Genomic DNA, 27,934 nt, shown 5'->3' on the forward strand with positions numbered 1-27,934 from the left:
TGCATCCAGCCCTATGTACTGTCTTAATTGTTTATTATTGTTTTATTTGATTTTCTGGCATCTCCTGTGCAATTTGGCCTCTTTTAATTTGGGGAGGGGGTCCACTACCCAATCATGCTTTAGCGTTTGACTGTTTGTTTGTTTGTTTGTTTTTTGTTTTTTTTTAACTTACATTAAGGTTATTGTTTATGTAGTATTGTGGTAATTCTTGTGCAATTTTACATTTTAATATTTTATATGTTGCTGTACAATAGGATTGTAAATTCCATGTATTTTTAATAAACCATTCAATTCAATTCAATTCAAATAGCTTCGCACGTGCGCATCCGCAATTGATGTGGATAGAGAGTCATCACCGCGACACGACGCTGCAATAATAATTACGGCAAAACTGATCAGCACATGTAATCACCATGGAGCTGTCAAAAGGATAGCTCATCCTATCACACAGAGTCAGCGCAATCATTACTCTAGTCAGGGATTATGCACATTAAAGAACCATTGATAACAACAATTTAAACTGTACATTGGGCCTTAAAATGGTCAAAAACAAAGGGGAAAAGACCGGTCAACAGGCCGCTGCCCAAACTAACGCCCAGACCAAACATCCTCTGGTACGCCAGTCTCCGTTGTGCGGAGGAGTTCAACCTGGGTTGAAGACAAATCTGACCGGGCAGTGGCTTCGTAAACATGGTAACTCTTTTCATATTGTTATAACAAATGAGTCTTCGAACTTAATCTGCTCAGGCGCAATTGCCTCCTCCAGTTCTAGGGAGAGGAAAAGAAAAGAAGAATTGAAAGGAAAATGCAAAATGGTAAGGATTTCCAGACTAAGTAACTGACAGACATTGTTCCATGTTCAAAACACAGGGAGTCAGATTTAGCTATTACCAAAATTGCCTGATGTATTCTCGATGTATACACGAACAATTATTTTCAGTTGTGTGCTTTTGACAACAATTTTTTTCATCAACATTTCATATTGTGTCAGCTCTAGTCTGCTTCACTATTGAAGTTCCAGAAACGGCTCGAGGTAATCGCTTTCGTCAAAGAGCCATCAGAACCTGAAGGTGTGGGAGTTTATTTTGTTCCGACTGCCCATTGGAATGGAACGGTGATCCGCACTGGTTCTCACCAATCTGTCGTTCATGACCTTTTACAATAAGTTGATGACGAATGGTGTATTGTTGCACAGATCAAAAACTATCCCATGGCAATGATTTGTGTATGCCCTTTTTTCGTTTCCAGGGTTTACTTTTTGTAATTTGTAAAAGGTCAATGGAATTTTCCATCCAGGGGTGTTACAGTTGTATTGGGCATAATAACACAAAATAATATTATTGTCCTGTGGTATTGCAATGGCATGCCTACGGGCTCCTGTCGGTGGTATTGAGGACATAATGTGACCTACTTTGCTCCAACTCCCGAGTTTCCAACCTCATGAGAAGATTTCTCAGACTCTCCGTAAGTTCCCTTTCTTCTGTTGAATAACGACAACAGATCATGGTTTAATTTTGAGTGACTTTTTTTAGTACTACAGTCACACTGTATTGCAAGTAATCTTATAGCGAGTCTGCTGGATCAGTTATGTTATGTGCAGATCTTGTCAAACAGATCAAAACGCATTACATCAGCAGAGATATAAATCCGTGGTGGATTTGTTTTTAGCAGAAAATTACGTCACACCAAAGATCAATGAACCTTTTTCGAATCCACGAATTTCGAATTTCGGCTTCAGGCTCCGTTCTCTCGTCTGAAGCTGGGCACGTTCGCAGAGCACGCGCAATTGTCAAAACAAGCTAGCCTGAGCCGAACCCAGAACAGAAGCCGTGGTTTCGAAAAGGGCCTATCGTACTCTTCACGGATTCATGTGCACCAAAGCTGTGGAATCATCTCCCAATCAGCTCCGTACACTTGACTCCCTACCGGACCTTCAAAAGCCAGCTAAAGACTCATCTATTTGAATCTGATTATTCAATTTGAATACAATTGCACTTGTCATCTCAACATGAAATTCTATAAACTCTTTTTGCGAAGCGCCTCAGAATTAACCTTTTGGAGGTATGGTGGACACTAAATGAATGCATCATTCGCTTTGGGTGTCTTGAGACAAAACACAAACCTACACTCTGTTGGCTTAAGTTTCCATAAACTTTGCTAAGCGCCTCTAAATAGAATGATGACGCTCTACAAAATGGCCGAGGATTGATCGACTTACCTTCATTATTATCAGCTTGCACTACGGCACACAGTGCGCACACAACCAGGGCCAATACAATGTACGTCTACATTTTTCACTGATACAGATCACTTTTATAAAAAATAAATAAGAGGAAAATAATATAATGAAACACTCGGCTAGATGCACGACTTCAAAATAGTGTATGAGGCATTATAGGGGTTGTCCCGGTTTTACCACAAAAGTTCAGATTAAACAAGTCCTCTTACTTATCGTCACCAATAGGTCTACCAACACCATGTAAAACTTCACATACCGGATACCAGTGGCCATGGGATAAAAAGTGGGACTAAACTCTTGATTACTGATAGCAACACATTAGTATGACTAAAAAGCACAATAATATGCCCAACACAACCCCAATCGAGTTTCTAAATGCTATTCTCTGAAGGAAAACTCCTTGTTTCTCACACGTGGTTTGTACGTTTTTATCTTGTTGCGAAATCACTGACTCGCCCCATCAACATGATCTATTTTTAACAATTAATTTGACAATGCTGTGAATGGATACAATGTTTGTTCTGAAAAGTCAAAAAAGTCCAGCATCGAGTAAAAGCCAAAGGATGTCCAAGCATCAACCGCTAGTCAGGCACAGACCAGGGTCATTTTCTCAAACCTCGATCAGGGCTCCAACTCCGGCTTGAACTCGGTACCCAAGTTTGGAACAGAATGCATTTTAATCGGCATGCACTGGACACTCTTGGTAATTACTCAAAATAATTGGTTACTAGCATTAAAACTTACTTGGTAATGAGCCGTGGAGAGCTGTTGATATTAAACATTGTGAGAAACGGCTCCCTCTGAATTTTGAGAAAGAGGTTTTTCTTTACTTAAATAAATTACATCAGCTGAAACCTTTTATTATACGTTTTTTTCTCTTTCATCCTCTCCTGCAACTTCGATGACCAATCGAGTCAAACTTTTCATGGATTTTTTATTTTATGCATCATGTTAGGATATACCAAGTGCGGAATGCTGCTGACAATATTACCAAACGTGACGTGTCGTTCAGTGCCTTTAAAATCTGCTTCCAACATCCATCAAACGATGCAGGAGACGGGAGCTCAAACCGAGGTTTGGAAAAAGAAACAAGAGGAAGTTGTATTTAGCTTGATGCTTGGAACTCGTACGTGTTTGTAATTTCTAGGACTTGGCCTTAAAACTGAAAGAACGTTCTAATGCAATTCAGACAAAGGTTCATGGTGACATTTGCAAGAAACGAGATACCCATATCGGGACTGTACTTACAATTTGAGTTCCAAGAGAATTCGAACAACCGCAGTCTTTTTCAATCAGAGTGGTGTACATAGACCGGAGCTTTAAAAAAACTAGAATGGTGACATGGGGTAGTGCAGCTGTGTATTTGAGCTCTTTCCATTGCCAACCCTCCTTACCTTTTCAAAGATCTATTATGCTTCTCTAATACTCCAGGGGTTATCCAAAAGTTCACATTGTTCCTTTTCGTAGGCCCCACCCCTTAACAGTTCAGAACAGTGTGTTTTTGCAGTCGAGTAAAGGTCGCAGTATACAATGGTGAGATCTTACTATTTAAAGACCAGATCGAATAATAATGTAGTTCATTCAATATTTTGTGGCATTTGTTGTTGTTGTTGTCGTCATTGTTGTAATGGTTGGATTTTTTGGTACTGGCACGGCACCACCATGGTGCATTATAATGGAGATCAATGCTCAGAACTAGTGATTTCATTGGATAAACGTGCAGTGACGTAAGCTTTCCATATCTGTGTTTTGATTGGTCTGAGGTGATTTGGGTGCACCTGGCAAACATCACCTCGGACCAACAAAAACACAGCTTTCACAGACACAGACTTCTCCTGAAGACAAGCAGAGTATATACTGTTCGAAACGTCGAGACCAAAACCGGCTCTTTTCAGAGCCACCTGCACTCCTTCAAAAGTACCTATGGTTGTACCCGCAAGTTTACTATTCATATTTACTTTATAGTTACTCTTAAAAACACAGTTGATAAGGAAACTTCTTTCGGTCGTCTGCATGTTGTGTGCAGTGATTATATAGACGATGTGACCTGTGACATCACATGTTTACAAAAGAGCCACAGAGCCAGGACTTCCTGCAGATACGATTTGTACACAGCTCAATGGGAGAAAACATCAAATGTTATGTTTCATGGAGATTGCACTGTCTGATTCTTATCATATCTTGATATGATGAAAGGGGGCACATCTCAAAACCTGTCCAGCTTTTACTTTCATAACTGTTATGACACAAAATGTCAACTTTCCCATATGACCAGTGCAGTATCTTGCCTGCCAGAAAGGCCACATAATGTACAAGGTCACACTTCTTGATCACATGGTCTATACGGTACATGTAATTGCATGTACTATTGTCTTGTACAATGTATGCATGGTTTGACTGCGTATTCCCGTCCACGTGAAATGAATGTAGGTGAACTGTGATTTTGGACGGGGATTGACCTAAGCCGAGGGCCACTCTCTCTGGCGTTGTTTACGAGTCTCGAAGTGTTGCGTCAGATTTTCAGGCTGCAATTTTTTTTTTCTGTGCATCAAAATTGCCACTATCGTAGTGTTTTTCAACGGCGAACTTTTTTTTGTCTTCTTCTTAATTCGATTCAAACACGATTTAAAAGACATCTGGAAAATTTTTAAGGATGGCAATTCTAACACACACATCAAAATACCTTTCTAGTCAAGAAACAGTAATAAGAGAAAAGTCGTGCTTGCACTCTGGTTTATTGTTCAAAAATCAATTTAATTGTGAAATTCCTCCTTGTGGAAGTTTGTAAGATTGTAAAAAAGCGAGAGGCCATAAATTATTGAAAAAAAAACTTGCTTCCAACCTTAATAAGGATTCATCAACTTTGCTCTGCAGTTTGACTATACAAGAAATTCACTACACTAACTGGGGTGTTAAAATTGACACCATGGGTGTTTGTCACATAGATACCGAACAAAGAATCAAAATTCACGTCATACTAAAGGGTGTCAAAAATAACACAAACGTCTTTAAAGAAATTTGTGTTCTTTCAAATTTGTGTAAATTTTGTTTATTTTGTTTGTATCTATCTGTTACAACACCTATAATTGTGTTAATTTAACACCTCGGTTTTGCAGTGTATAGACTACACCCAGTTTATTTTGTTTATTTTGTTTGTATCTATCTGTTACAACACCTATAATTGTGTTAATTTAACACCTCGGTTTTGCAGTGTATAGACTACACCCAGTTTATTTTGTTTATTTTGTTTGTATCTATCTGTTACAACACCTATAATTGTGTTAATTTAACACCTCGGTTTTGCAGTGTAGACTACACCCAGTACTAATAGGGCTCATGAAAATGACATAGCATCCAGAAGAATACCCGCCATTAAAAGGACTTGTTGATTTCAGATTGGGCGCTTGAAATTAAAGGCAATCCGAAGGTATATAGTCTTTTGTCAAGGCCTGCGTGTCTGGGACAGCTTCGTCGAGCCGCTATCCCAAAGTGACTTCAACAGAAGAAAACTCTCGCGTGTCGAAAGGGCATTTCAACAACCCGTTTCCGTTTTTTAATTCAATGTGACAGAAGTATCATCTTTTATATAAAAAGCACCTAAAATCAAATTAGGAACTTACAATACCTAGCCTAATGTACTTTTCCAACTGATGTTTTCGTTAGTTGCAAATTTGTTTATAGTCAAGAAGTATTTAAATCTTAAGGATATGCCTAAATGGTTTGTAATACGTAGGTTATGCGGTATACATGTTGCCAATGGTGTCGTGCCGTTCCAACGTGTCATCTACCAGCAAATACCGTTGCCACACCTGAGAGATGGGCAGTCAAAATCGCTGTAACATCTCCGCACTGCAGAACAAGGGAGGATGGAAATGTATAAAACAAAATTACGTTTATGGGCTTTGTTTCTTGTGTGTTGGGGGGAGGGCGGTTGGTGGTGCGGGATACTATACAAAAAGAAATACAATTAGCTAAATATTATGTATTATTACACATAATCAGCGCGATCATTGCTGAATTCAGATTGGTGCAGATAATAGCATTGATAACAACCATTTTAGACTTCACATTGGGCCTAATTGTTATCAAAACGCATCACACCTTTTTAAACACATAGAATGAAAGAAAATGTTGAGGGGAAAAGACCGGTCACAGGCCGCTACCCAAACTTCACAGCCCAAGCCATCCTCTACAGTCTTCCGTTGTGTACTACAGAGGAGTTCAACCTCGGCTACGAAACCTCGCTATTTAAAACAAAAAAAAAGTTAAAGAAACGAGTCTTCAAACTTACTCCGCTCAGACAGATCCTCCTTCAGCAGGTAGTCTCGTTCTATAGAGAGAAGAAAGGAAAAGTAGAACTAAAGAATACAATGCAAATGGTATGATTTATAAGTTTTCTGCTGACAGACTTAAAAAAAAATCGGTATTCGGAAGGCTGTACTGGATGATTAATATCATACATTTAAAAATATATATAATTATTTCAGCTCTAGCCCGCTTCAATTGAAATTCCAGAAAATGCTCGAGGCAAAGGCTTTCTTCAAAAGGACATCAAAACCTGAAGGTATTGGCAGTTCATTTGTTCCGGATACCCATTGGAATGGCACGGTGAATCAAGTTCTAAACTTGTTTGTCACGCATCGTCATTGATGTTTGTCGTATAATGCGAGTCCTTTTCTCTTTCTGCACAGAGTTTACTTTTTTGTATTTTCGACGTTCAATGCTGTTATTTATGTAAAGGACCAATGGAATTTTCCATCCAGGGGTGTTCAGTTTTATTGTCATATATCGTATCGTGAAATGGAATATTGCCCACGTGCACCTGCCGATGGTATTTATGTTGAGGACATAACAGACCATGGAGGTAGCTTCATGATGTGACCTACTTTGCTCCAACTCCCGAGTTTCCAACCTCATGAGAAGATTTCTCAGACTCTCCGTAAGTTCTTTTTCTTCTGTTGAAAATAACGACAACAAATCTTGGTTTAATTTGGAGTGACTTTTGTTAATATTCCATCACACTGTTCTGCAAGACTAGTCATTATCAAGTCAGACTATAGGCCTATCCCTCCCTGTTTATGTGAAGATCTTGTAAAACAGGTCATAATCATACATACAACCAGTGGCATGAACACTGGTGAAAAATGGGGGAGGAGTTTTAGAAATTACGTCACACTAACCAATGTGAGATTTTATACGTTGTCTTGGCACACTTCGTACAATCTATAGTACGATATTTTTACGCAACGGTTTTTGTAACTTTCTCAGTTTTTAAAAGATGAGCATTAACTCATTTTCTGGGGTTAACATGTTGCACCTGGTCCTTACTTAACAGTTTGGGGTATATTCTTCGGGGTATACAGTAAAACAGATTATTCTTTTATAGTAAGTTGAAGTTAATATGCAATATTACCTTGTAATGAAATCAGTGTTCATTAAATAACTTATATAGAAGAGTTTGCGGTAACACCATGTAATAATCTCTAAATGAGTTGGGGTGGTTCTAAAAAGAACCGTAGGTTTAACTCGACGTTTCGATCAGTATGCTCTGATCGTCTTCTGGATAACTTAATCACTGTAGTTTTCAAACCTAAAAAAAACCTGTAAACTTCGGTGCATTATCATTTTTTAGTGTGAACCAGAAACACTATCACCTATTCTCTTTCAGTATAAGTATTCTGGGTTACAAAGCGCATGGGTGGTAAAGTTTATGGGTGCGTTCAAGCTTCCCTGGGTCGACCCCGCGGTGCTCACCCGGGTGAGCCCCTAAAAAGAACTAATTGAACGATCACACTCGCCCTCTCGTGGTTGACGGCATGCACCTCAGGTCACCCCCAAGTGACCCACTCCACAAGCAGGGCACTGGAGGCTGACCCGGGTGAACCGCGTCAAAGCTAATCGAACGTACCGGGGCAGACCGGGGCCGACCCAGGGAAGCTAAACGAACGCGCCCAATGATTCACTGCGCGCGTGATGTGCCCCAGTCACGTGTTTATTTTCCACCGTCTTATTCGTGTGCACCAAAGCTGTGGAATCATCCCATCAGCTCCGTACACTTGACTCCTTATCGACCCTCAAAAGCCAGCTCAAGACTAATCTCTTCAAATCTGCTTAGGCCTATGCTTAGTCTTGAGTACATTGTTTGATACGTGCGCTAAATAAGACTTCGATATTGGTATTATTATTAGTCAATTGCACTAGTCATCTCCACACATGAAATTCCATAAATTTGTCTAAAATTGTCCGCCACTTTGCTAGCCTTTTTTAATGTATGATGGACCATGGAGGTATAGGAGTGCATCACTTGGTTTGGGTGTCTTCAGCCAAATTTACACAAACCCAATCGAGCTGCTGTACAGTGTACACCATATTTCAATATTTTATAGAATAATGGCGCTCTGTTTCTGATGATTGATTGATTGATTGACTTACCTTCATTATTATCAGCTTGCACTACGGCACACAGTGCGCACACAACCAGGGCCAGTACAATGTACGTCTTCATTTTCAAGCTGATTTCGTCACTTTTATGAAATTTGAGAAGAGAAAAAAACAACAGAAAAAGCATAACAATATATATAAATATATTTATTTATTAATTTATTTTTTATCCCGGGGGATAATGGTTTATTCACAACATTTCACAAAAAGTACATCAGATCGTCAAAACGAACATACAGTATACTATTAGTGAAAGCAAGACACAGCGTATTTAAAGAGAGATAACCCTTAGAGCATTAATCTTGGAAAAGAACAAAATAGTGATCCCATTTATGATAGAAACTGGCCAACTTATTGTCACAGGTGGAAATAAATTTTTCCATGGCATAATAATTGTTGAGTTCTGTTTTGAATACTAAGAAGGATGGTTTGTTCTTGGACATTTTCATTTTGTAGATATGAAAACGGCAAATTAATAAAATAAGGTTAGCAGCTTTACACTTAAAGCCTGTTTTGCCAAATAAAAATGTTTCATGGTCAAGGGTGATGTTATGCTTAGTCTTGTAATTAATCCATGAAGCAACTGCTGTCCAAAAAGAAATTGTAGCGGCACATGAGCAAAACAAATGAATAAGAGTCTCCTCCTGGCTATTACAAAAAGTACATAAATTAGAGTCCAGCTTTTTGATTTTGAAAATAAAACTGTTTGTACCTAGAATTCTATGAATAAGTCTATACTGGAACCATCTTAGTCTAGTGTCTATTGTGCAGTTGAAAGGAATATTGAAAATTAACGACCATTTAGAAAAACTATTATCTATTTGCAAAGTAAAGTTCAACTTAGAAATAAATGTATAGGTGACTTTCCTGGAGGAGGTCAACATCTTTAGGATTCTGCTGGAGCCTTTTTTGTCCCTCAAAAGGGTCTTGAAATTGAATGGAATAAAGGGAAGTTGAACAGTACCTTCCGTAAAAGACAGAATGTTTGGAAAAGCAGACTTAATGGCCCTGACCACACCCCCATGTTCCAGAAAATTAGTTTTAATGTAAAATTTATTTCTGAAATCATTGAAGGACAAAAAATTCCCGGCATCATCAACAAGGTTATATGAATATAATTGACTCCTGCCGACTCCCAATGTTTGAAATAGATGCATTTTTTATCCACCTTAATTTTGTCATTGTGCCACAGAGAATTGGTCAATATTTCTTCAGCGGTCTCTGGGCTGTGTGCCTTGGTGAATTTTGACCAGGATGTAAAGACATTTCTCTAAAAAGGGTTCCCGTACAAAGTTTGTTTATGTGCATAAAGTAATTTCAGGGAACCACCTTCAAAACTGGACAATCCAGAAATGCCCATAATCTTTTGGAATAAATGGACCCAACCACAACCATTGTCAGAAATTAGGAGTCTGCGGAGCCAAATTATTTTAAGGGCAACAGTGATTCGGCCAAGCACCGTGAGATTCCTTTTGGACCAACTCGAAATCAGGTTACGCTAGTAAAGAATAGTCGTGTTGTAGTTGAGTAGAACCATGAAATGCAGATCTATGGAAAACTGAATACCAAGTATTTTAAAGGTTCCTAAAGGTTCCACCCAATGGGCATTGATCTCTTTACATATCTTGCTATCTTGCCCTTTCTTTGACCCTATCCAAACCACATTAGTTTTGTCTACATTGACTTTAAGTCCGGACATGTTGGCAAATGCGTCAAGGATATTAAATGCAGCAAGCATAGATTTAGCGGAACCATCAAGAAATAAAACAGTGTCATCGGCATACTGGGATAAACGAAACTCTTTACCGGCTACCTGAATACCTTTTAAATCTTCATCATTATCTATCATCATAGCAAGAACTTCAATACACATAATAAATAAATAGGGGCTTAGACCGTCACCTTGCCTGCAGCCCCGTTCTATATTAAATGATTCAGAAAGAAAACCGTTCACCAGAATCGAAGACGAGGCCTGGTTATAGAAGAGGTTGATCCACTGTTTTATGGATGCACCAAAGTTGAATTTATCAAGAACTTTGAGGATAAACTCATGTCATAGTGAATCGAAAGCTTTTTCAAAGTCAATGGAAATTAATTGACCAGGAATGTTATTCGAATCGGTGACATCAAGTAAGTCATACATCAAACGAATATTTTCACCAATGAACCGACCTGACATAAAACCTTTTCGACGCTCATTAATAATGGTGGGTAGACAAGTTTTCAGTCTCTCAGCAAAACACGCCGACGCCACTTTATATGATGTGTTCAGCAGAGAAATAGGACGCCAATTTTTTAAAAACTGCCGGGGTTTGTCCCCTTTTGGTAACAAAGTGATAATGCCGTATTTCTGAGTGACTGACAACTTGCCCGAGAAATAAGCAAAGTTGAGTGAGCGTAAGAGGAACCACGATAAATCAGGCGAAAAGAATTTGTAAAATTCAAAACTGAACCCATCGGAACCTGGGGATTTAGCATTCTTACTATTCTTTAAAGCTTGCATAAGTTCTACATGCGACAAAGGGGCCTTCCAGATTATCCCGAATTGTGTCTGTAAGAATGGGAGCATTGGCTTTCTCGAAAATAGAATTTAAATCAGCCAAGTTATTAACATTCCGATGAGAATACAGACTTTTGTAGAAATTCCTGGCTTCTGAAAGAATTTCTTTAGATTTGGTCAATCTGGAATTTGCATCATTAACAACACAATTGATAGATTTACGTAACTACGTTTCTCCATATTCAGAAAATACTTGTATGGTTTTTCTCCGCATTCCATCCACCGTGTTCTAGATCTTATAAGTACACCATCCATTTTGATTTTACGAACATCTACCAGATCAGCTTGTTTAGCACTTAAGAGATCGATTTACTCATTATCACCTTCATAACAATATATGCACGACAGACAATCGACTCATAAAATGATGCATACAAAAGGAATAGAGAAAGTTGAACATTTCCCCAGGTTTACTGTAAAAGTTAGGATCAAACAAGTCTGATATAAGCGTCCACCCAAAATGTTTCATATAAAAGACCGAAACGATACAGGTAGCCATTGGGTAAAAAGTGGGACTGTTCTCTGGATACCTTGATCAGGCATACTATTATTATGATTTACATGACATGACGTGGTTTTAAACGGCCATTGGGCAGATGTAGCTATAACTACAATACAACAAAATAAAACTGTTCGCTGGGAACAAAAACACCTTGTTCCTCACACTTGGTTTGTACGCTTGTATCCTTTTTTTCCGAAACTATTGACGGCGTCTCATTATAACAACATGATCTATTTTCAACCATTAGTGATTTTAACATCATTTCGATTGTAGGCATCGAGGGCTCTAATCACCGCTATAACTCAGGCACACACCAGGGCCATTTTCCAAACCTCGGCCTAATTGACCCTGTCTCGGTTCCCAAATTTTGAACAAAGTGAATTTCTAAACTTTGTTTCTTAACATCAACAGAGGCAGGAGCCGAGGTTTCGAAAGGGTCCGGGACATTGTCATTAGTATGATGCGTTAGAGCTGACTTTCGGTTGTTTGTCATTCTGATCAACAAAATGCAATGATGAGATGTAATTCAGACAAAATGTACACGGTGACATTTGCAATAAACAAAAAATCCACATTAACTGTTTTACTTACATTAAACAACTTCTGAGCTCCAGGAGAATTCAAACAACACACGACTCGTTCAATCAGGGAGTGGTTGCACATAGACCAGAGCTACATAAAAAGCTAGCAGGTTGTGACTCTCTGTATCTAAGTTCTTCCCGTTGCCAATCCTCCCGCACCTTTTAAAATTTGTTTATGCAAAGAATCCAGGGGCTGTCGAGATCTTCCCATTATTCCTTTTCGCAGCCCCGCCCCCTTATTATAGTTCGCAGACATAGAGCGAGGGTTTAGACTGTTGTGTTTTCGAGAATCGGGTGACGGTCCCGCTACACAATGGTGAGATGGTGAGATTTTACAGTACAATGAATATGTAAATCGGAACGAAAAATAATCAGGTTTATTCAATTTGTTTGTGGCACTTGTTGTTGTTGCCTTTATCCACGATCCATCAGTGATGCAAGCAGGAGATCGCACTGCCACGGCCTGGCAAGGTTTGAAACGACCGGTCTGGACGGAGCGAGTCACTATCTCTTTGATCCATATAATTGTTTTTTTTTAAAGTAGGCCTACCAGCCATCTTTACCTGGCAGCCATCTTCACCTGGCTTTGAGATAATTTAAAACGGCATGTATCTCACTTCACGGTGTGGCGGTTTCAGTCTTCCGCTATGTTCAGTTTTCCGGGACTCAATTTACTACTTTCGCTTGCTGTGCGCAGGCGTCGCACGACGTAATGTTACCGTATTTGGTCATTCGGAAAACTGAACACGGCGGAAAGTTGAAACCGCCACAACGGGCCAATACCCTGTGTTTGCGCCCACACACACAACTGAACTAGTCCCCTATCTTTCAGAACCATTGATGGATCAATTTTCAGAACTATAGTTATTTCATTGGATAAACGTGCAGTTACGTAAGCTTTCCATATCTGTGTTTTGATTGGTCTGAGCATGGAGGTAGAAGTATAGAGGTGATTTTGGTGCACCTGGCAATCATCACCTCGGACCAACAATAACACTGTCCATACACAGTTGGAGTCTAGACAGTATTTTTGGACAGTATTTTTGTACGTTATTTTACACAGTGCGCTGATGGTTTAACAAAAATCGTCAAGCTCGGTTCCATTTTGTCATACCTTTAATACATACAGTTGCTTTTGAATAGGTTATCCCGTCCCTCACAGATTATGGTTCGCTGAATGTTATAATGGGGTGGTTGTGGCGACAACATACTTTTACCCTTTTGAGCTGAAAACACGATTCATTACCTCATGTTTGTCCCTCAATAAAGTTCTTCCCAGGGTCAAAGGGCGAGGCCTGTATATCAATGAATAGGCCTATACTATATAGTACTTTTGCTTGTGAAGCAGTTTAAAACAGCTACCACTACTTTCATTTTGCTTCCTTTGAAATGAAGTCGGAAGTGAATCAGTTTAATCACTTTAATGTATTATTCTTTTCTTCTTCTTGCTTTTACTGTGTTCTGTAGGCCATACGGTATAATCATTGTAGCGGGACATAATATTCTCGGAAACCCACTGGTCTGAACTGGTGGGGAGGGTGTGGGTGTAGAGAAAGGACATGTGGGGTACCCCCGACAAACCGGAACACTGTCGAATTCTTGGGAATTCGTAACAGAGAAGTATAACACAATGTTTAAAAGGTGCGGAGGATTGGCATGCTATGGAAAGAAAATGAAATACAAAGCGTCACTATACCCGATCTCATCATTCTAGTTTTTAGCTCCGGTCTATGTGCACCACTCTGCGATTTCTACACGAACTCAGAAGTTATAATGTAAGTATAGTTCTGATGTGGATTATCTCATTTTATTGAAAATTGTACTATCTGAAGTTGCATCTCAAAATAAATGAATTACAAAAGTTTTTCGTGATAGTTTTTTAGTTGCACTAGGGCTTGTAGACCATGTCAAAAAAATGACAAACAACTGCACAAAGGAGCTCTCATTTGCAACATGCAATAGACAACCCTTTGGCTTTTTCCAAACATCGGCTACTCCGTCTCCTGCTATAGTTTGATCACCATTTGATGTTAAACGTTTTAGACTAATGCACTTTGTTTCAAATTTTAGTACCGAAGCCACTTTATATGCTTTAATCTTAATAGTACATTGATCTCTGAAGTCTATCAAGTTATCGAGAGTACGGTCCCACTTTTTGTCCGTTTGTGTCTTCTAGACCATTTTTGGTGACAAAACAGCAGACTTGTTTGAGCTTAACGGTCACCATAAATTGGGGTAAATTTCCATCTTACTTTATTCCTTTAGCATAATAGAAGTCGAGAGTCTTTCTGAATCCTTCCATTTATTTTGCTGTTATTTTTTTCACAAAGTGACCGAGTCAGTGAAAAATGAAGACGTACATTTTATTGACCCTGGTTGTGTGTAAAGTGTGTGCCGTAGTGCAAGCTAATAATATGGGTAAGTCATCAATCAATCATCGGCAATTTGGTAGAGCGCCACCAATCTATTCAGAGGTGCTTAGGATGAAAATGTTTAAGACAAAAGAGTTTATAGAGTTTCATGTTTAGATGACAAGTACAATTGACTAAGCATAAGCAGATTAAAATAGATTAGTCTGTAGCTGGCTTTTGAAAGTCGGTATTAGGAGTCAAGTCTACGGAACTAATCATTGGAGATTATTCCTTTGAGCTACCTCCATGCTTTGAGTAAAATCGGGTGGCGACTAGACGTGACACAACATTACGTATCAGTGCATTTTGCATGGTTGTAGAAACACAACCGTGCTTGCTTAGCTTCATTGTCAGTTTGGTTGTCTCATAGCTCGTTGGTGCACACAAAGAATATCATAATTTTTATTTCATACAAAATCTCACATTGGTTTGTGAGACGTATTTTATAAAACTCCTTTCCCTTTTCACAACTGTTCCAAGCCACTGGTTTTATGTATTTTGATCTGTTTTAGAAGATCTGCGCATGATTAGAGATGACTTGCAATACAGTGTGAATGGAGTATTAAAAATGCCACTCAATATTTAAACTAAGATTTCGATTTTCTTTTTTGATTTTTTTCTTTTAACAGAAGATGAGGGACTCAAGGAGAGTCTGAGAAATCTTCTCATGAGGTTGGAAACACGGGAGTTTGAGCAAAGTAGGTCACATATAAATACGTCCTCATATTATAGCATAATCATCGTCAGTAGTCCGTAGACACATTCCAAACTTTGCCCTTCATAATAAAAAAAAAATTGACATCTTTCCCAGTTTAACCTCATCTTGCAAAGGTCACTCTTCTGTTTCTATACACACAAGTTATACAATGTACACTTGTAGAATGTCAAAATACTGTGTAGGACCGATTTGTAGAACATTATAGAAGTTCACTCTCAAAACTTATAGCTTGCCACATTAATGGGGCTTTTTGCACGCTAGGTCGGCAGGAGACCTACTATTTAGGTAAATCCATTTTTTGGGATAACACATGCCCATGCTCATGTGCAACCTGCTGACACATTATAAATGTTGATACATTTGTTTGCATAAAAAGCACACAATTAAACAAAAATATATTGTTCACGTAGGATATCGAAAACCATTAGCTAAAACTGGCATCCTTTGTTTTTAACATTGAACAATGTCTGTCACTCAGGGAACTTGGAAATCTTTCCCACTTGCAATTATTTTATTCTTCAGTTCTACTTTTCTTTTCTTTTCTGTATAGAACTGAATGAGAAACTGCCCGAGCAGAGTAAGTTTGAAGATTCATTTTATTGTTGTACAATATGAAAAGAGTAACCATGTTGACGAAGCCAGCCAATTGCTCGGTTAGATTTGTCTTTAGCCATTGGACGCTTTCGGTAAACAGTATTGTCCAAGGCCCACACTTCTTGTACCACAACTTATATATAAAATAACAAACCTGTGAAAATTTAGGCTCAATCGGTCATCGGAGTCGGGAGAAAATAACGGGAAAACCCACCCTTGTTTCCCCACGTTTCGCCGTGTCATGACATGTGTTTAAAATAAATCCGTAATTCTCGCTATCGAAGATTGATATTGTTTTAATGTTTTCTCAAAAAGTAAAGCATTTCATGGAATAATATTTCAAGATAAGTCTTTCACCTTTACCCTTCTGTAAACCCTGTAAATTATTTGTAAATCTGTAAAAAAAAAAAAAAATGTTTTCCTGTACCGAAAGTGTATAATGGCTTTTTTTTTCTGTACCGAAAGTGTATAATGGCTTTAACAGGTTGCACTCCTCATTACGGAGAAAGTGTATAATGGCTTTTTTTTCTGTACCGAAAGTGTATAATGGCTTTAACAGGTTGAACTCCTCATTACGGAGACTGGTGTCCTACCAGAGGACGTATGGCTTGGGGTTAGTTTGGGCAGCGGCCAGCACGGTAGTCTTGGTTCCAAGACCATTGGTGTTGCACGGTCAAACACACGTACACAACCAACGTTCCGATTATGCACGGCAAAAACTGTACACGCTTGTAATGAACGAACGCTAGCGGGCGCTCTGTTTCTCTGATTGATAATCGGCGGAACGTTGGTTGTGTGTGTGTGTCCGCGCAACACCAATGGTCTTGGAACCAAGAGTAGTTGACCGGTCTTTTCCCCTCAACATTTTCTCCCATTCGATGTATTATTTTTTGTTTTTAAGGCCCACTGTCCAATGATTGTCATTTATGTTAGTATTTTGGTGCGTAGAATAATGCATGGATCTGTGTGTTTGTAAGCTTTTCCATGGGTTGATCATTTTTGCTATTATTGCGTTTTTGCCATGCATGTTCCGGTATCTGACAGGCTAGGGCCACAAGCAAGTGATTTTGTTATGGTATCACAAACTGCTAAAGGGTTTTCCAGGCATGGATTCGTCTTTGAGAGGGCAAGGCCACTTTCATTTGCAAAGGGCATCACTTCCAATCTTTGAAGTAGGTGGAATTTTGTTGAAGGGGCTCAAAGGCCAAGACCGGAGGCCATGGCCCCGTGTAATCCTACATGTATGCCTGGTTTTCAATCCCTAATCCTTTGTAACCCTTCTCCCCTTCCCTTTTTGCACAGCGCGGGGCTGTTTTAGCGAGTCTGATTGCGGTGAAGGACAATTTTGTGACGCAGCTGGTAAATGCTGGTACATTGTAGATGAAAACTTGGATTGAGGACGCACAACCATTGGCAAATATGCCTATTTTTATACGCATTAAAAAATATATACAACTATTTATTGACAGTAAATTATCACTTTTGGCCCGAGTTTTACGAAAACAGCATTACTTGATTACTGTATACAAAAGTATTAAACATTCTAAGTTGCTTATTCCATAACAAACTTTAGAGGCCTTTTCGCTTACATTTTTCAGATAAAGTAACATCATGTGATACTGCTTCCCCTCCTATCTTTCTGGTTATTGTTTTGCCGAAAATCTGGTTTAATCTCACAAAGTAATATAGGGCCTATGCATACAAGAAATGACTGAAACGAACCTGAAAAACCCATTTCTGAAAAATACAAATAAATCCGACATGTGCTGAACAAGTTGCTGGAAACGAATCTTTCGGTTACATGAATGGTTCTGTCTGTGCTGTGTGCGGTTGGATAATATAAAATGCGGTCGTCATTAATAGACGTTCTTTTTGTTGGGCGTGTCACGATCACCTGACCGAAGGGTGTTCCGACTACATATTTGTCACAATTTCCATTTGGAATTCTTGAAGTAAAAATGCACAGAAAAGCATCAGCATAAAGATAACAGCATGACATGATCAAAATGGTTGCTGCAAAATCATCTACACACACAATGGATACCATCAACTCAAAACTCCGCAACATTCTGTGTGACAAATTGTCACAAGTTTATTTTGACTTGTACTTGAAAGTAGCTTGTGAATATTTCCAAGGTGTCGTCTCAAAAAGTCAATAATTACATAAAAATACAGTTAAAGAGACAACCGGTACCTTGTCATGATTAACAGGACATGGATTCGTAGTGCTTGTTTTAACTCAACTTTAAGGCATGGACACTTTTGGTAATGACTAAAACTAATTGTTAGCATAAAAACTAACTAAGTAATGGAGAGCTGTTGATACATGTAGTATAAAGCATTGTGAGAAATGGCTCCTTCTGAAGTAATGAAACAAACAAAATTAAATGAGATAATTTCTCATATATTACAATACTTCAGGCCTAAAGCCTTATTGCATTTAAAAGCACACAAATGTGTGTGAAAATTATGTTTTTTCTTTCATTCTTTTCTTTTAACCTCGATGACAAATTGAGTCCAAAAATGTTCTTCATATTTGTTTTTTTATGCATATATGTTTGGATACATCAAGTGAGAATACTGGGGTCTTTGACAATTACCAACAGTGTCCATGCCTATAAATTATGCGAAAGGTCACAACTCATATTACTGCAGTTTCCAGGACATCAAACGAGATGGAATCAATGCCCTACTTTAAGATTGTGTTTATTGTAAGAGTTATAATGCACTGCCCCTTTAAGATATTCTTGGTCCATTGATACATGTACTACTTGGTCTTAATCAGTGGGGACCATACTTTTGTACAGCAGTGTGAGCTAGGGTTACTGACATGTATACTGTACTTAGTACAGTTGGGACGATTCCATTGTGACTCATGCTTCACTAGTTTTGGTACTTTGTGTACGACAATCCACAGATTTACATTAAACTTACAGGGTTTGAAGATAGAAAGCAATTCCCTTAAAGGCAGTGGACAATATTGGTAATTACTCAAAATAATTATTAGCATAAAACCTTACTTGGCAACGATAGTGTAAAACATTGTGAGAAACGGCTCCCTCTGAAGTGATGTAGTTTTCAAGAAAGAAGTAATTTTCCAGGAATTTGATTTTGAGACCTCAGATTTAGAATGAGTTCTCGAAATCAAGCATCCGAAAGCACACAACTTCGTGTTACAAGTTTTTTTTTTCTCTCATTATTATCTCGCAACTTTGATGACCAATTGAGCTCAAATTTTCTATGTTGATATATGCATATGTTGAGATACACCAACTGTATGACAATTACCAATAGTATCCAGTGCCTTTAAAATAGTACTTGCTTAAGTTGCTGAGATGATTTAGTTTTTGAGAAATTAGTAAAACAGTGTCATAAAAATAGTTTTCATCTCTAACTTTCATTTACAATTTTTTTTTAGCAGAAAGAAGTCCTGCTAAATAAAATTGTAAATGAGAATTAGAGATGCTGGCAAATACATTTTACATGCTCAAATAATGTCTGTTTAGCCTTCTTGTTTTACTCATTTCTAAAAAATATATATCAAAGTAACATTTTAAGGGAAGGTTTCTACCATTATTATCTTATAGAAAGGTTTGAGAAACACTATGTAATAATGACTCTCTAAATGAGTTGGGGTGGTTCTGAAAAGAACCGTTGGTTTCAACTCGATGTTTTGGTCAGTGTGCTCCGGGTGTCTACTGGACCCTAAAGTCTGGACTCTTTCTCCAGAAGAAGATCAGAGCATACTGATCAAAACGTTGAGTCGAAACCAACCAATTCTTTTGAGAACAAACGCTACTCATTTAGAGAAAGTCCTTACATGGCGTTACCAAACAACTTTCCATATCGTATTTCCACCATGCAAAGATTTAAATTCTACATTTTCTTCAAAACATGTAAGCTTAATGTAACTCTGTTAAAGCCATTGGACCCTTTCGGTTCAGAAAAAAAAATAAAAGTGCACAGATTTACACATAACTTACAGGGTTTACAGAAGGCAATGGTGAAAGACTTCTCTTGAAATATTATTCCATGAAATGCTTTACTTTTTGAGAAAACAGCAAAACAATATAAATTCTCGTTAACGAGAATTACGGATTTATTTTAAACACATGTCATGACACGGCAAAACGCGCGGAAACAAGGGTGGGTTTTTCCGTTGTTTTCTCCCGACTCCGATGACCGATTGAGCCTAAATTTTCACAGGTTTGTTATTTGATGTAGAAGTTGTGGTACACAAAGTGTGGGCCTTGGACAAAACTGTTTACCGAAAGGGTCTAATGGCTTTAACATTGTGTGTTGTGTCCCGTCCTACAAAAAGTACCCAGTCCCTTTAAGACATTGAACATTCTTATTGCCATTCCAAAAGTAATGATTGAAATATAAATGTAACTTATTTGTTATAATTATTAATGTAATTTCATTATCATATTTATTTCATTCCCTTCATTGAACATTAATGTATTTAGGGGGAAACTTAATTTTTGAAACAAAAATCATATTGATTTATCATAAGAGAATAAAAATAAATATATCCAATCTTGCTGTATTTTTGAACACTTTCTTTAACTGTCTACATGTACGTATATAGAAAGGTTTGCGGTAACACCATGTAATGACTATCTCTAATGAGTTGGGGTGGTTCTGAAAAGAACCGTTGGTTTCAACTAACACTTTGATCAGTATGCTCTGATGCTCTTCTTTTTTTTTTTTCTTCTCCAGAGGACGATCAGAGCAGACTGATCATACGTCGAGTTGAAACCAACGGTTCTTTTCAGAACCACCCCAACTCATTACAGATAGTCTTTACATGGTGTTACCGCAAACCTTTCTATATCGTATTTCCAACATTTCCTCCATGATGTAGTCAACCAGACTACTACATGGCTCTATCATGATAAAGAAATACAACTAAATCATTCTTACTACCGGTAACTTCACAGAAATGAGTCAATAAACAGCAAACCGTCCAGATTTGGTTCAAGGACTCGTGTAAGGACCCATCTATAGGGCTGTCCAAAATTTGAAATTGTTTAACATTGTCGATCGCCCTTTCCACATGAATTCTCTCTGCTTCAATGTGTTGTGTTTCATGGGCCTCTTCTGTTTCAAACTGCCCTCTCCCTTTAAGGAAAGCAGGGGTGTTAAGTTTTACATTCATAGGCTCCAGCAGATCCTCAATAGTAAAACCCTGGTCGGCCATTACAACATCATCTTCCTCAAACAAATTTGGATTAAGGAAACCACTTCTGATGACTAGTTCCCTTTCGGACACGGATGCAGGCTGGAGCTTACTGACGAATGTTATTTCACCACTTGGAGCAATCCCCAGGAGCCCTTTGTATGTGACATGATGCTTGTAATTGCTTTGTCGAGTCGCAGAATCTGGAACCTGTGCACAGATTTCTGAACAACCAAGAACAACCCTCGTGTCTGGATATTTATCTCTGAAAATCTGTGGCATATTTTTCAGGACAGCGTCTTTGCTAGGCCAAATGGACAGTACTTCAAGCCTGTAGTACATGAAATTAATCCAGCGGCTAACATAGCTACTGACAGTGGATTCTGAAATACCAAACAGATATCCCAAATGTTTCAAGGAAAAACCCTGCCTTAGTCTACATAGCACTAAGATAAATTGTTCTTTAGCCGTCAGATCAGGTCTTGTTTCAGGTTTATTTTGAGTTTCTTTAGCACCTGCATAGTTGTGGTCAAAATCGATTGCATCCTCAGATCTCATACATATTTTTGAAGAGTACGTCATCATGTTCATGTCCGGGTCCAAAAAGGAAAGCATAGCCAGGAGCAGAGAAAAAGTTGGAAATCCAGTATGATGTTTTGTTAGGGAGTCATCTTTTTCCAAAGTGTTGACGAACTTACTTTGTTCATATCTTTCAATTTTCACCCTTTTACACGATCTTTCTAGCTTAGAGACCTGTGCTCTTAAACGGGCATTCTCTGCCTTCAATTCATTATTCAATTTATCCCTTGCATCAACAGTGCATTGTCCACCATCGAGTGGTTTGTTGCCATTCATCTTCACATGGGAATCAGCATCTGTATTTCTCCTCTTGTTTGTTGATTTTTTTTTCAAAGAAGATCTTGGAGGAACTATTTGTTTCCCCTGTGCTTTTAAACAGTCAGTATCTGTCTGCAGTTCATTATTCAATTTATCCTTTTCACCAGCAACGCTTTGTCCATCATCGACTGGTTGGTTGCCATTCATCTCCACACGTGAATCAGCATGATCATCTGTACTCCCTTGAGGAACCATTTCTTTTTTCTGTGACTTTGTCTCAGCAGTAACATTTGTTGGCTCAGCACCAGGGTTGAGTTTCCATTTTCCTGTGAGAGACCTCGTAAAATCCTCTGCTTTGAAGTGCAGATTACAAACGAAAATGTCCTTTCTAGTGAATCTGTTACCATCATGGTATTTTTTAATTTTTAAACACCACCTGTCTCGAAGTTTGTGTTTAGCTGGATATGGAAAAAAATGGAACGGAGACCTTGACATATTCGGTTTGTAGAAACGACTTTCACAACCATAAACCGCACAAGAAACTCCTCTTGACTTTACTGTGGTCCCAACACGAGGCATGGTGGATCAGTATCAATCAAGACAACTGGAAATGAAACATAAATGATGCAGACGGTTAACATGAAGGTTGCTACTTGCTGGCATAGGCTAGCTGTGCAACCCCAAAATATTATTCCAATACAAAATATACCACACAGCAGTGTGAGTGTCCCAGTGAGCTTTCAAATATGCATAGAATGGTGAAGCAGGGATTTATTTTGATGATTATAATAAAAATACAATCAATGGGTCACAACCTTAATAAGTTGAAGACCTCAACAACTCTAGTTGCGATAACATAGCCCTCCTCCCGACGGCCGCCAGGCCAGAGGGTTACGAGATTTTCTCGAGCGGCAAATGACAATTTCGTCAAACACATATAATTTCGACAGCTAGTCACCAGACTTGCCCCATTTTTACCACTTTCAAAAATCATTACACAAATTTTAAGGGCACAAACTTAGTTCTCAATGTCAAATGAACGCTCAAAACACAATTGAGAAAATATTTTTGAAGAAAAAGGGACAAATCTTACTAGATTCCAGGTGATGCAAGGCAGTGCTGCAGTGCGTGCATGCCATATAATGAGTGAACTGCGGGCAATGTACAGACAGCACGCATGCACTGCATTGCAACACCCCTTTCACAGAATGGTTTAGTCCAACCGAAAAATAAAGCATTTGCAAAGCGATGCGAGAGGTTCAAAATATAAACCTGGGAATTCGCTCCGGGATCTGGTAAGTTTTTGTCCTTTTTCTTCAAAAATAATTTCTCAATGCCATTGACAAAGGCGTTTCTGTCGAGTGTTCATTACTCATTAGACATTGAGTTGGAGATTAAGTTCGTGCCCTTTGAATTTGTGTCATGAATTTTGAAACTGGTAAAAATGGGGCAAATCTGGTGACTAGCTGTCAAAATTATAGGCGTTGGACCAGATTGTCATTTCCCGCTCGAAAGAATCTCGTAACCGTCCGGCCTGGCGGCCGTCGGGAGGAGGGTTAGTTTTTGTCATTTATTTCGGGAAATATTTACTCAGTCGTGTTTTGTGGGTATCTGATTTGTAAACACTGTTGAATTTTGGGTAAAAAAGTGGTAAATTCTGTCGAAATCAACCCTCTTTTCTCCCCGCTTTTTTGAACGGCGCTGCAGTGAGTGCTTGTCTTGCTTGGCATGTTTGGGTTTGGACTTCTTTTTTTTCGATCAGCCTCGACGGAGCGTCACTATAGTTGCGATAACGTAACCCTCCTGCCGACGGCGGAGCCGGAGGGTTACGAGTAACTCCCATTCGATGCAGGGTGAAATGGTCAAACACGTACAATCTTGACAGCTAGTCAACAGATTTGCTCAATTTTTACCCCTTTCGAAAATCATGACATAAATTCTATGAACACGAGCCTAATCCTCAATATCTAATGAATAACATTCAAAACACCATTGAGAAAGTATTTTGAAATAGAGTACAAAAACTTACCAGATCCCGGAGCGAAACAGTCACAAATTTCCCAGGTTCTATTTTGAACCTGTCGCTTCGCCATTTTGTGACTTCCCGATGTTCATTGCTGTTGGACTAAACCATTCTGTAAAAGGGGTGTTATAAGGCAGCGCGACAGTCATAGTGCGTGTGCGCTGTCCGTTTACTATGCCCGCTGTTCACTCACTTAAAAAGCACTGCCGCACTGCAGTACCCCTTGTAACACCCCTTTTACAGAATGGTTTAGTCAAACTCGGCTGCGGCTCGGTCGGCAGGTAGTCAATTCAATTGGCTGGTACCTGCGGTTGGGTTCAGCGCTTGGGGTCAGCGCATGGTAACCAGCAACAGGTTCAAATTTGTAACTGTTTCGTTTCCGGAATCTGGTAAGTTTTTGTCCTTTTTTTCAAAATAATTTCTCAATTGTGTTTTTGAATGTTATTCATTAGACATTGAGGATTAAGTTCGTGTTCATAGAATTTGTGTCATTATTTTTTAAAGTGGTAAAAAATGAGCAAATCAGTTGACTAAAATATTTCGCCCTGCATCGAATGGGAGTGACTCGTAACCCTCTGGCTCCGCCGTCGGCAGGAGGGTTACGTTATCGCAACTAGCGTCACTACAGCCCACCTTGTTGAGCTGTTAATGGCTCCGCTTTTAACATCGGTCTCATCACTGTCACCATTACAGTGATGAGACCGATGTTAAAAGCGGAGCCATTACAGCTCAACAAGGTGGGCTAGCGTCACTACTGCTCGTATTGAGGGAGTATTGTATTTACTATTAATTTTCATTCTAAATTGACATAAATTATTTATAAACTTACCTTTTCGTGACTGTCTCTTTCTCACTTTATGGCTTTTATTACTACGCTTTTAGGTATAGTTTCAGAGCAAATTTTCCTCTGTGACTGTGAGCTGAGTTGCTAATGCTAGTGTGTAGGTGGTAGGGGCCTGGAGAGATCGTACACCACTTTGGATGATGTTCGCTCGACCCCAGCATGCCTGGCTGGCCGCTGGGGCCGAGCGCAGGGATGAGGTTGCGTTTGTTTTGAAACGTTAGAAGGAATCATCGTTAGAGGGCGTAAAATTAAATGGCACACAGTTTTTGACACATGCGATTCACGTCGTCCGTGCGCGCGTCCTCCGTCCGCCGTCCGTCCCGTCCAACCAACCGCGGCGCCGGCCGCCGGGTGTGTAACTACTACGTGAATTGAGAGGCCGAGTCGAAGGAGGGAAAATTCAAAGCATGCTCTTTCTCAAAGTGAGCCCTTTCACGTGATACATGTAGGTATGTCCGTAAAGTTTCCGTAGGCCCTATCACGCCACCACTTTTTCATTTGATACAATCTAATTTACCTCATGCCTCAACAGGCAGGGAGGCTCAGCCTCAGTCAAAATAAATGAGTGAAAAAGTGGTGGCAGGATTATGATTATGCCTTATGGATACGGAAAGTTATCCCTAGACTTTTCTGGAAATAATGTTGTGTAAAATATTGTTATTATATAGCATGGAGCAAGGACCATTTTTTTAACATCAATCTCATCACTGTATCCGTATGGCGCCACCACTTTTTCACTCATTTTTACAAAAAGGGATATCTCATTGAGGTAAAATAGCTACTATTCAAATGAAAAAAGTGGTGGCGCCATACGGAAACTTTTCCAAAATTTGAGCTTGAATCCCTTGATTGGTCGTCGGAGTTGCGAGATAACTATGGAAGAAAAAAAACACCCTTGTCACACGAAGTTGTGTGCTTTCAGATGCTTGATTTTTCGAGACCTCAAATTCTAAACTTGAGGTCTCGAAATCAAATTTGTGGAAAATAATTTCTTTCTCGAAAACTACGTCAGTTCAGAGGGAGCGTTTCTCACAACGTTTTATACTATCAACCTCACCCCATTACTTGTCCTTGTTACAAAATGTGGTTTTATGATGATAATTATTTTGAGTTATTACCAATAGTGTCCACTGCCTTTAAATGAACACGTTGCCTCGGATCGGACAAGTTGGTCTATAAAAAGCGTTTGTAACCCTTTTTTATAAAATGCATGGTTGGAAAGATGTTTTAAAAGTAGAATACTATACAATGATCCACACAAGTTTGCCTTGAAATTGCGTGGTTTTCCTTTTACTGTGCGAACTAACACGGTCGGACATTTATGGGAGTCAAAAATTTGACTCCCATAAATGGCCGACCGTGTTAGTTGACGAGGTAAAAGGAAAACCACGCAATTTCGAGGCATGTTTGTGTGGGTCATTGTGTTCTACTTTTACAACATATTTCTACCCATATGCATTTTATAAAAAACGGTTACAAACGCTTTTCAAAGACCAACTCGACCGATCCAAGGCAACGTGTTCCTTTAAATGTCTCTTCAGGCCCAGGGTGTCAGTGTAATGTAGGTGTATGTATTTTACAGAACTTAACAGGTAATCATCTTTCCATTCTACATGTACTGAGAAAAATGGACAACACCCAGAAAGACGGAGCTTCGACATCTGCAGCCAAGATGGATGCATCAAGTGGACTAATGATGAACTGGAATATAGTAGATCTACTCTCCCAGAGTGTATATGAGAAATACTGGGCTGTTAGTAAGTGCAAGAATCAGATTCCTTAATCTTTTACAGGTACAGGTTCATTTATTGTAAGGCTTTGTCACGCAGGGCAATTTTTATAGGCAACTTGGAGGCAACCATCTGCTCAGCATGCTCAAGAAACACTTCAGCAGCACAAGATACTACTTCTAGAAACTAAAAGGCTCCCCCGTGAGCCTTGTAGAGGTGTAATATTTTAGGCCTCCTTAACGCTATACGTTTTTCAAATCAGCGTTGATAGGTGAAAGTTTTACGACCGTTAGCCAGCAATAACTAAAGTTTCTTTTGTACTACACTACCAAAACTTTCCCCACATACTCAATGTACATTCATAATGCTTGCATTTCCTTTTTGTTAAGTGAAATTAAAAAACGTCATAAAAAAAAACAATTTTCTACTCGGTACTCACTGTTGTTTTTCTGCCGCATCGCACGTTTTTTTTTACGGTCGTAAAACTTTGACCTATCAATGCTGATTTGACAAACGATTAGCTCACGAGGGAGCCTTATAGTTTCTAGAAGTACACAAGATACTCTGTTAAGTTCTTGCTGTAACTTACTATGCCCAGGAGCAAAAGTGAGAAAACTGAAATGTGAATGAATTTTGTTCTTTGAGATTGCCTGGAACTGGTTGCCTGTAAATTGCCTCATGTGACACTGCCCTTAGAATTGGTCACTTGAAAATTTAGCATTTTATTTGATAATACTGCACTGCAGCTGTTGATAATGTAGTGTAACCAATTTTGAGACAGGTTTCTTTGATAGGTGAAAAATACGGTAAGGATAATTTTCACCCCAAAATGTTTGAATCTCAGAAATGGCTCCTGCATCTAAGCCTTACGGTCAGTAATGTTTTTTTGATGGTGTATTCCTATTTGTGATAATTCTTCATTATTTCATTGGTAATTACACACGGAGTTGACTTTGCTTGTTTGATAATGCCTTGCACTTTGACAGGAAATGTAGTAGATCTGGTGGAAGAGGGATGCAGTGTGCCATTTATTGCACGATATCGGAAGGAACGGACTAATAACATGGAAGCCGACAAAATCAGAGAGGTTGTTTCTAAACTGGAAGAGCTCAAGTGAGTAAAACTTTGTTTTTGATTTAAATAAAACCTTAGGACAGCTTTAAGTACCGGATTCTATATTAAATATATTTCTTTTTCTTTTCAACCATGATGAATTGGTTTTTATTAAACTTCTGACAACTTATTTGGTCATTCACTCGTTTAAGTAGGCTT

The 27,934-nt window shown here is 38.9% G+C and overlaps 2 protein-coding genes and 1 long non-coding RNA gene across 6 annotated transcripts in view; 1 reads left to right on the forward strand and 2 right to left on the reverse strand.

The window, feature by feature from the left end:
- Positions 1–738: 738 nt before the first annotated feature.
- LOC117295495 lies at positions 739–3,647 on the reverse strand. Its single transcript, XR_004519687.1, has 4 exons — positions 3,488–3,647; positions 2,219–2,310; positions 1,412–1,480; positions 739–768 (listed from the first exon to the last, which is right to left on the reverse strand). It is a non-coding gene; the product is annotated as an uncharacterized LOC117295495 (long non-coding RNA).
- A 10,102-nt stretch (positions 3,648–13,749) lies between these two features.
- Positions 13,750–27,934, forward strand: part of LOC117306830 (S1 RNA-binding domain-containing protein 1-like) — a 29,747-nt gene continuing 15,562 nt past the window's right edge. The window contains exons 1-6 of one of the 4 annotated variants that reach the window (XM_033791374.1): positions 13,750–14,098; positions 14,654–14,741; positions 15,364–15,432; positions 16,003–16,029; positions 26,515–26,689; positions 27,649–27,775. In XM_033791374.1, coding sequence (XP_033647265.1) covers positions 16,009–16,029; positions 26,515–26,689; positions 27,649–27,775 — 323 coding nt within the window. In that variant the 5' untranslated portion in view covers positions 13,750–14,098; positions 14,654–14,741; positions 15,364–15,432; positions 16,003–16,008. Of the gene's footprint in view, positions 14,099–14,653; positions 14,742–15,363; positions 15,433–16,002; positions 16,030–25,266; positions 25,382–26,514; positions 26,690–27,648; positions 27,776–27,934 lie in introns of those variants that run through there. The other 3 variants (XM_033791382.1, XM_033791391.1, XM_033791401.1) reach the window with 3 other exon arrangements.
- LOC117306854 lies at positions 20,822–25,051 on the reverse strand. Its single transcript, XM_033791412.1, has 2 exons — positions 24,918–25,051; positions 20,822–22,669 (listed from the first exon to the last, which is right to left on the reverse strand). Exon 2 carries the CDS (start codon positions 22,642–22,644, stop codon positions 20,926–20,928), a length of 1,719 nt encoding a protein of 572 aa, XP_033647303.1. The 5' UTR covers positions 22,645–22,669; positions 24,918–25,051; the 3' UTR covers positions 20,822–20,925.

Source organism: Asterias rubens, chromosome 1 (genome assembly GCF_902459465.1).
Source record: "Asterias rubens chromosome 1, eAstRub1.3, whole genome shotgun sequence".
In the NCBI taxonomy this organism is placed as follows: Eukaryota; Metazoa; Echinodermata; class Asteroidea; order Forcipulatida; family Asteriidae; genus Asterias; species Asterias rubens.

What these genes read in the sequence shown, in the direction of transcription:
- LOC117306854 (XM_033791412.1), bottom strand. Translation starts at nt 22,644, where the DNA reads ATGCCTCGTGTTGGGACCACAGTAAAGTCAAGAGGAGTTTCTTGTGCG.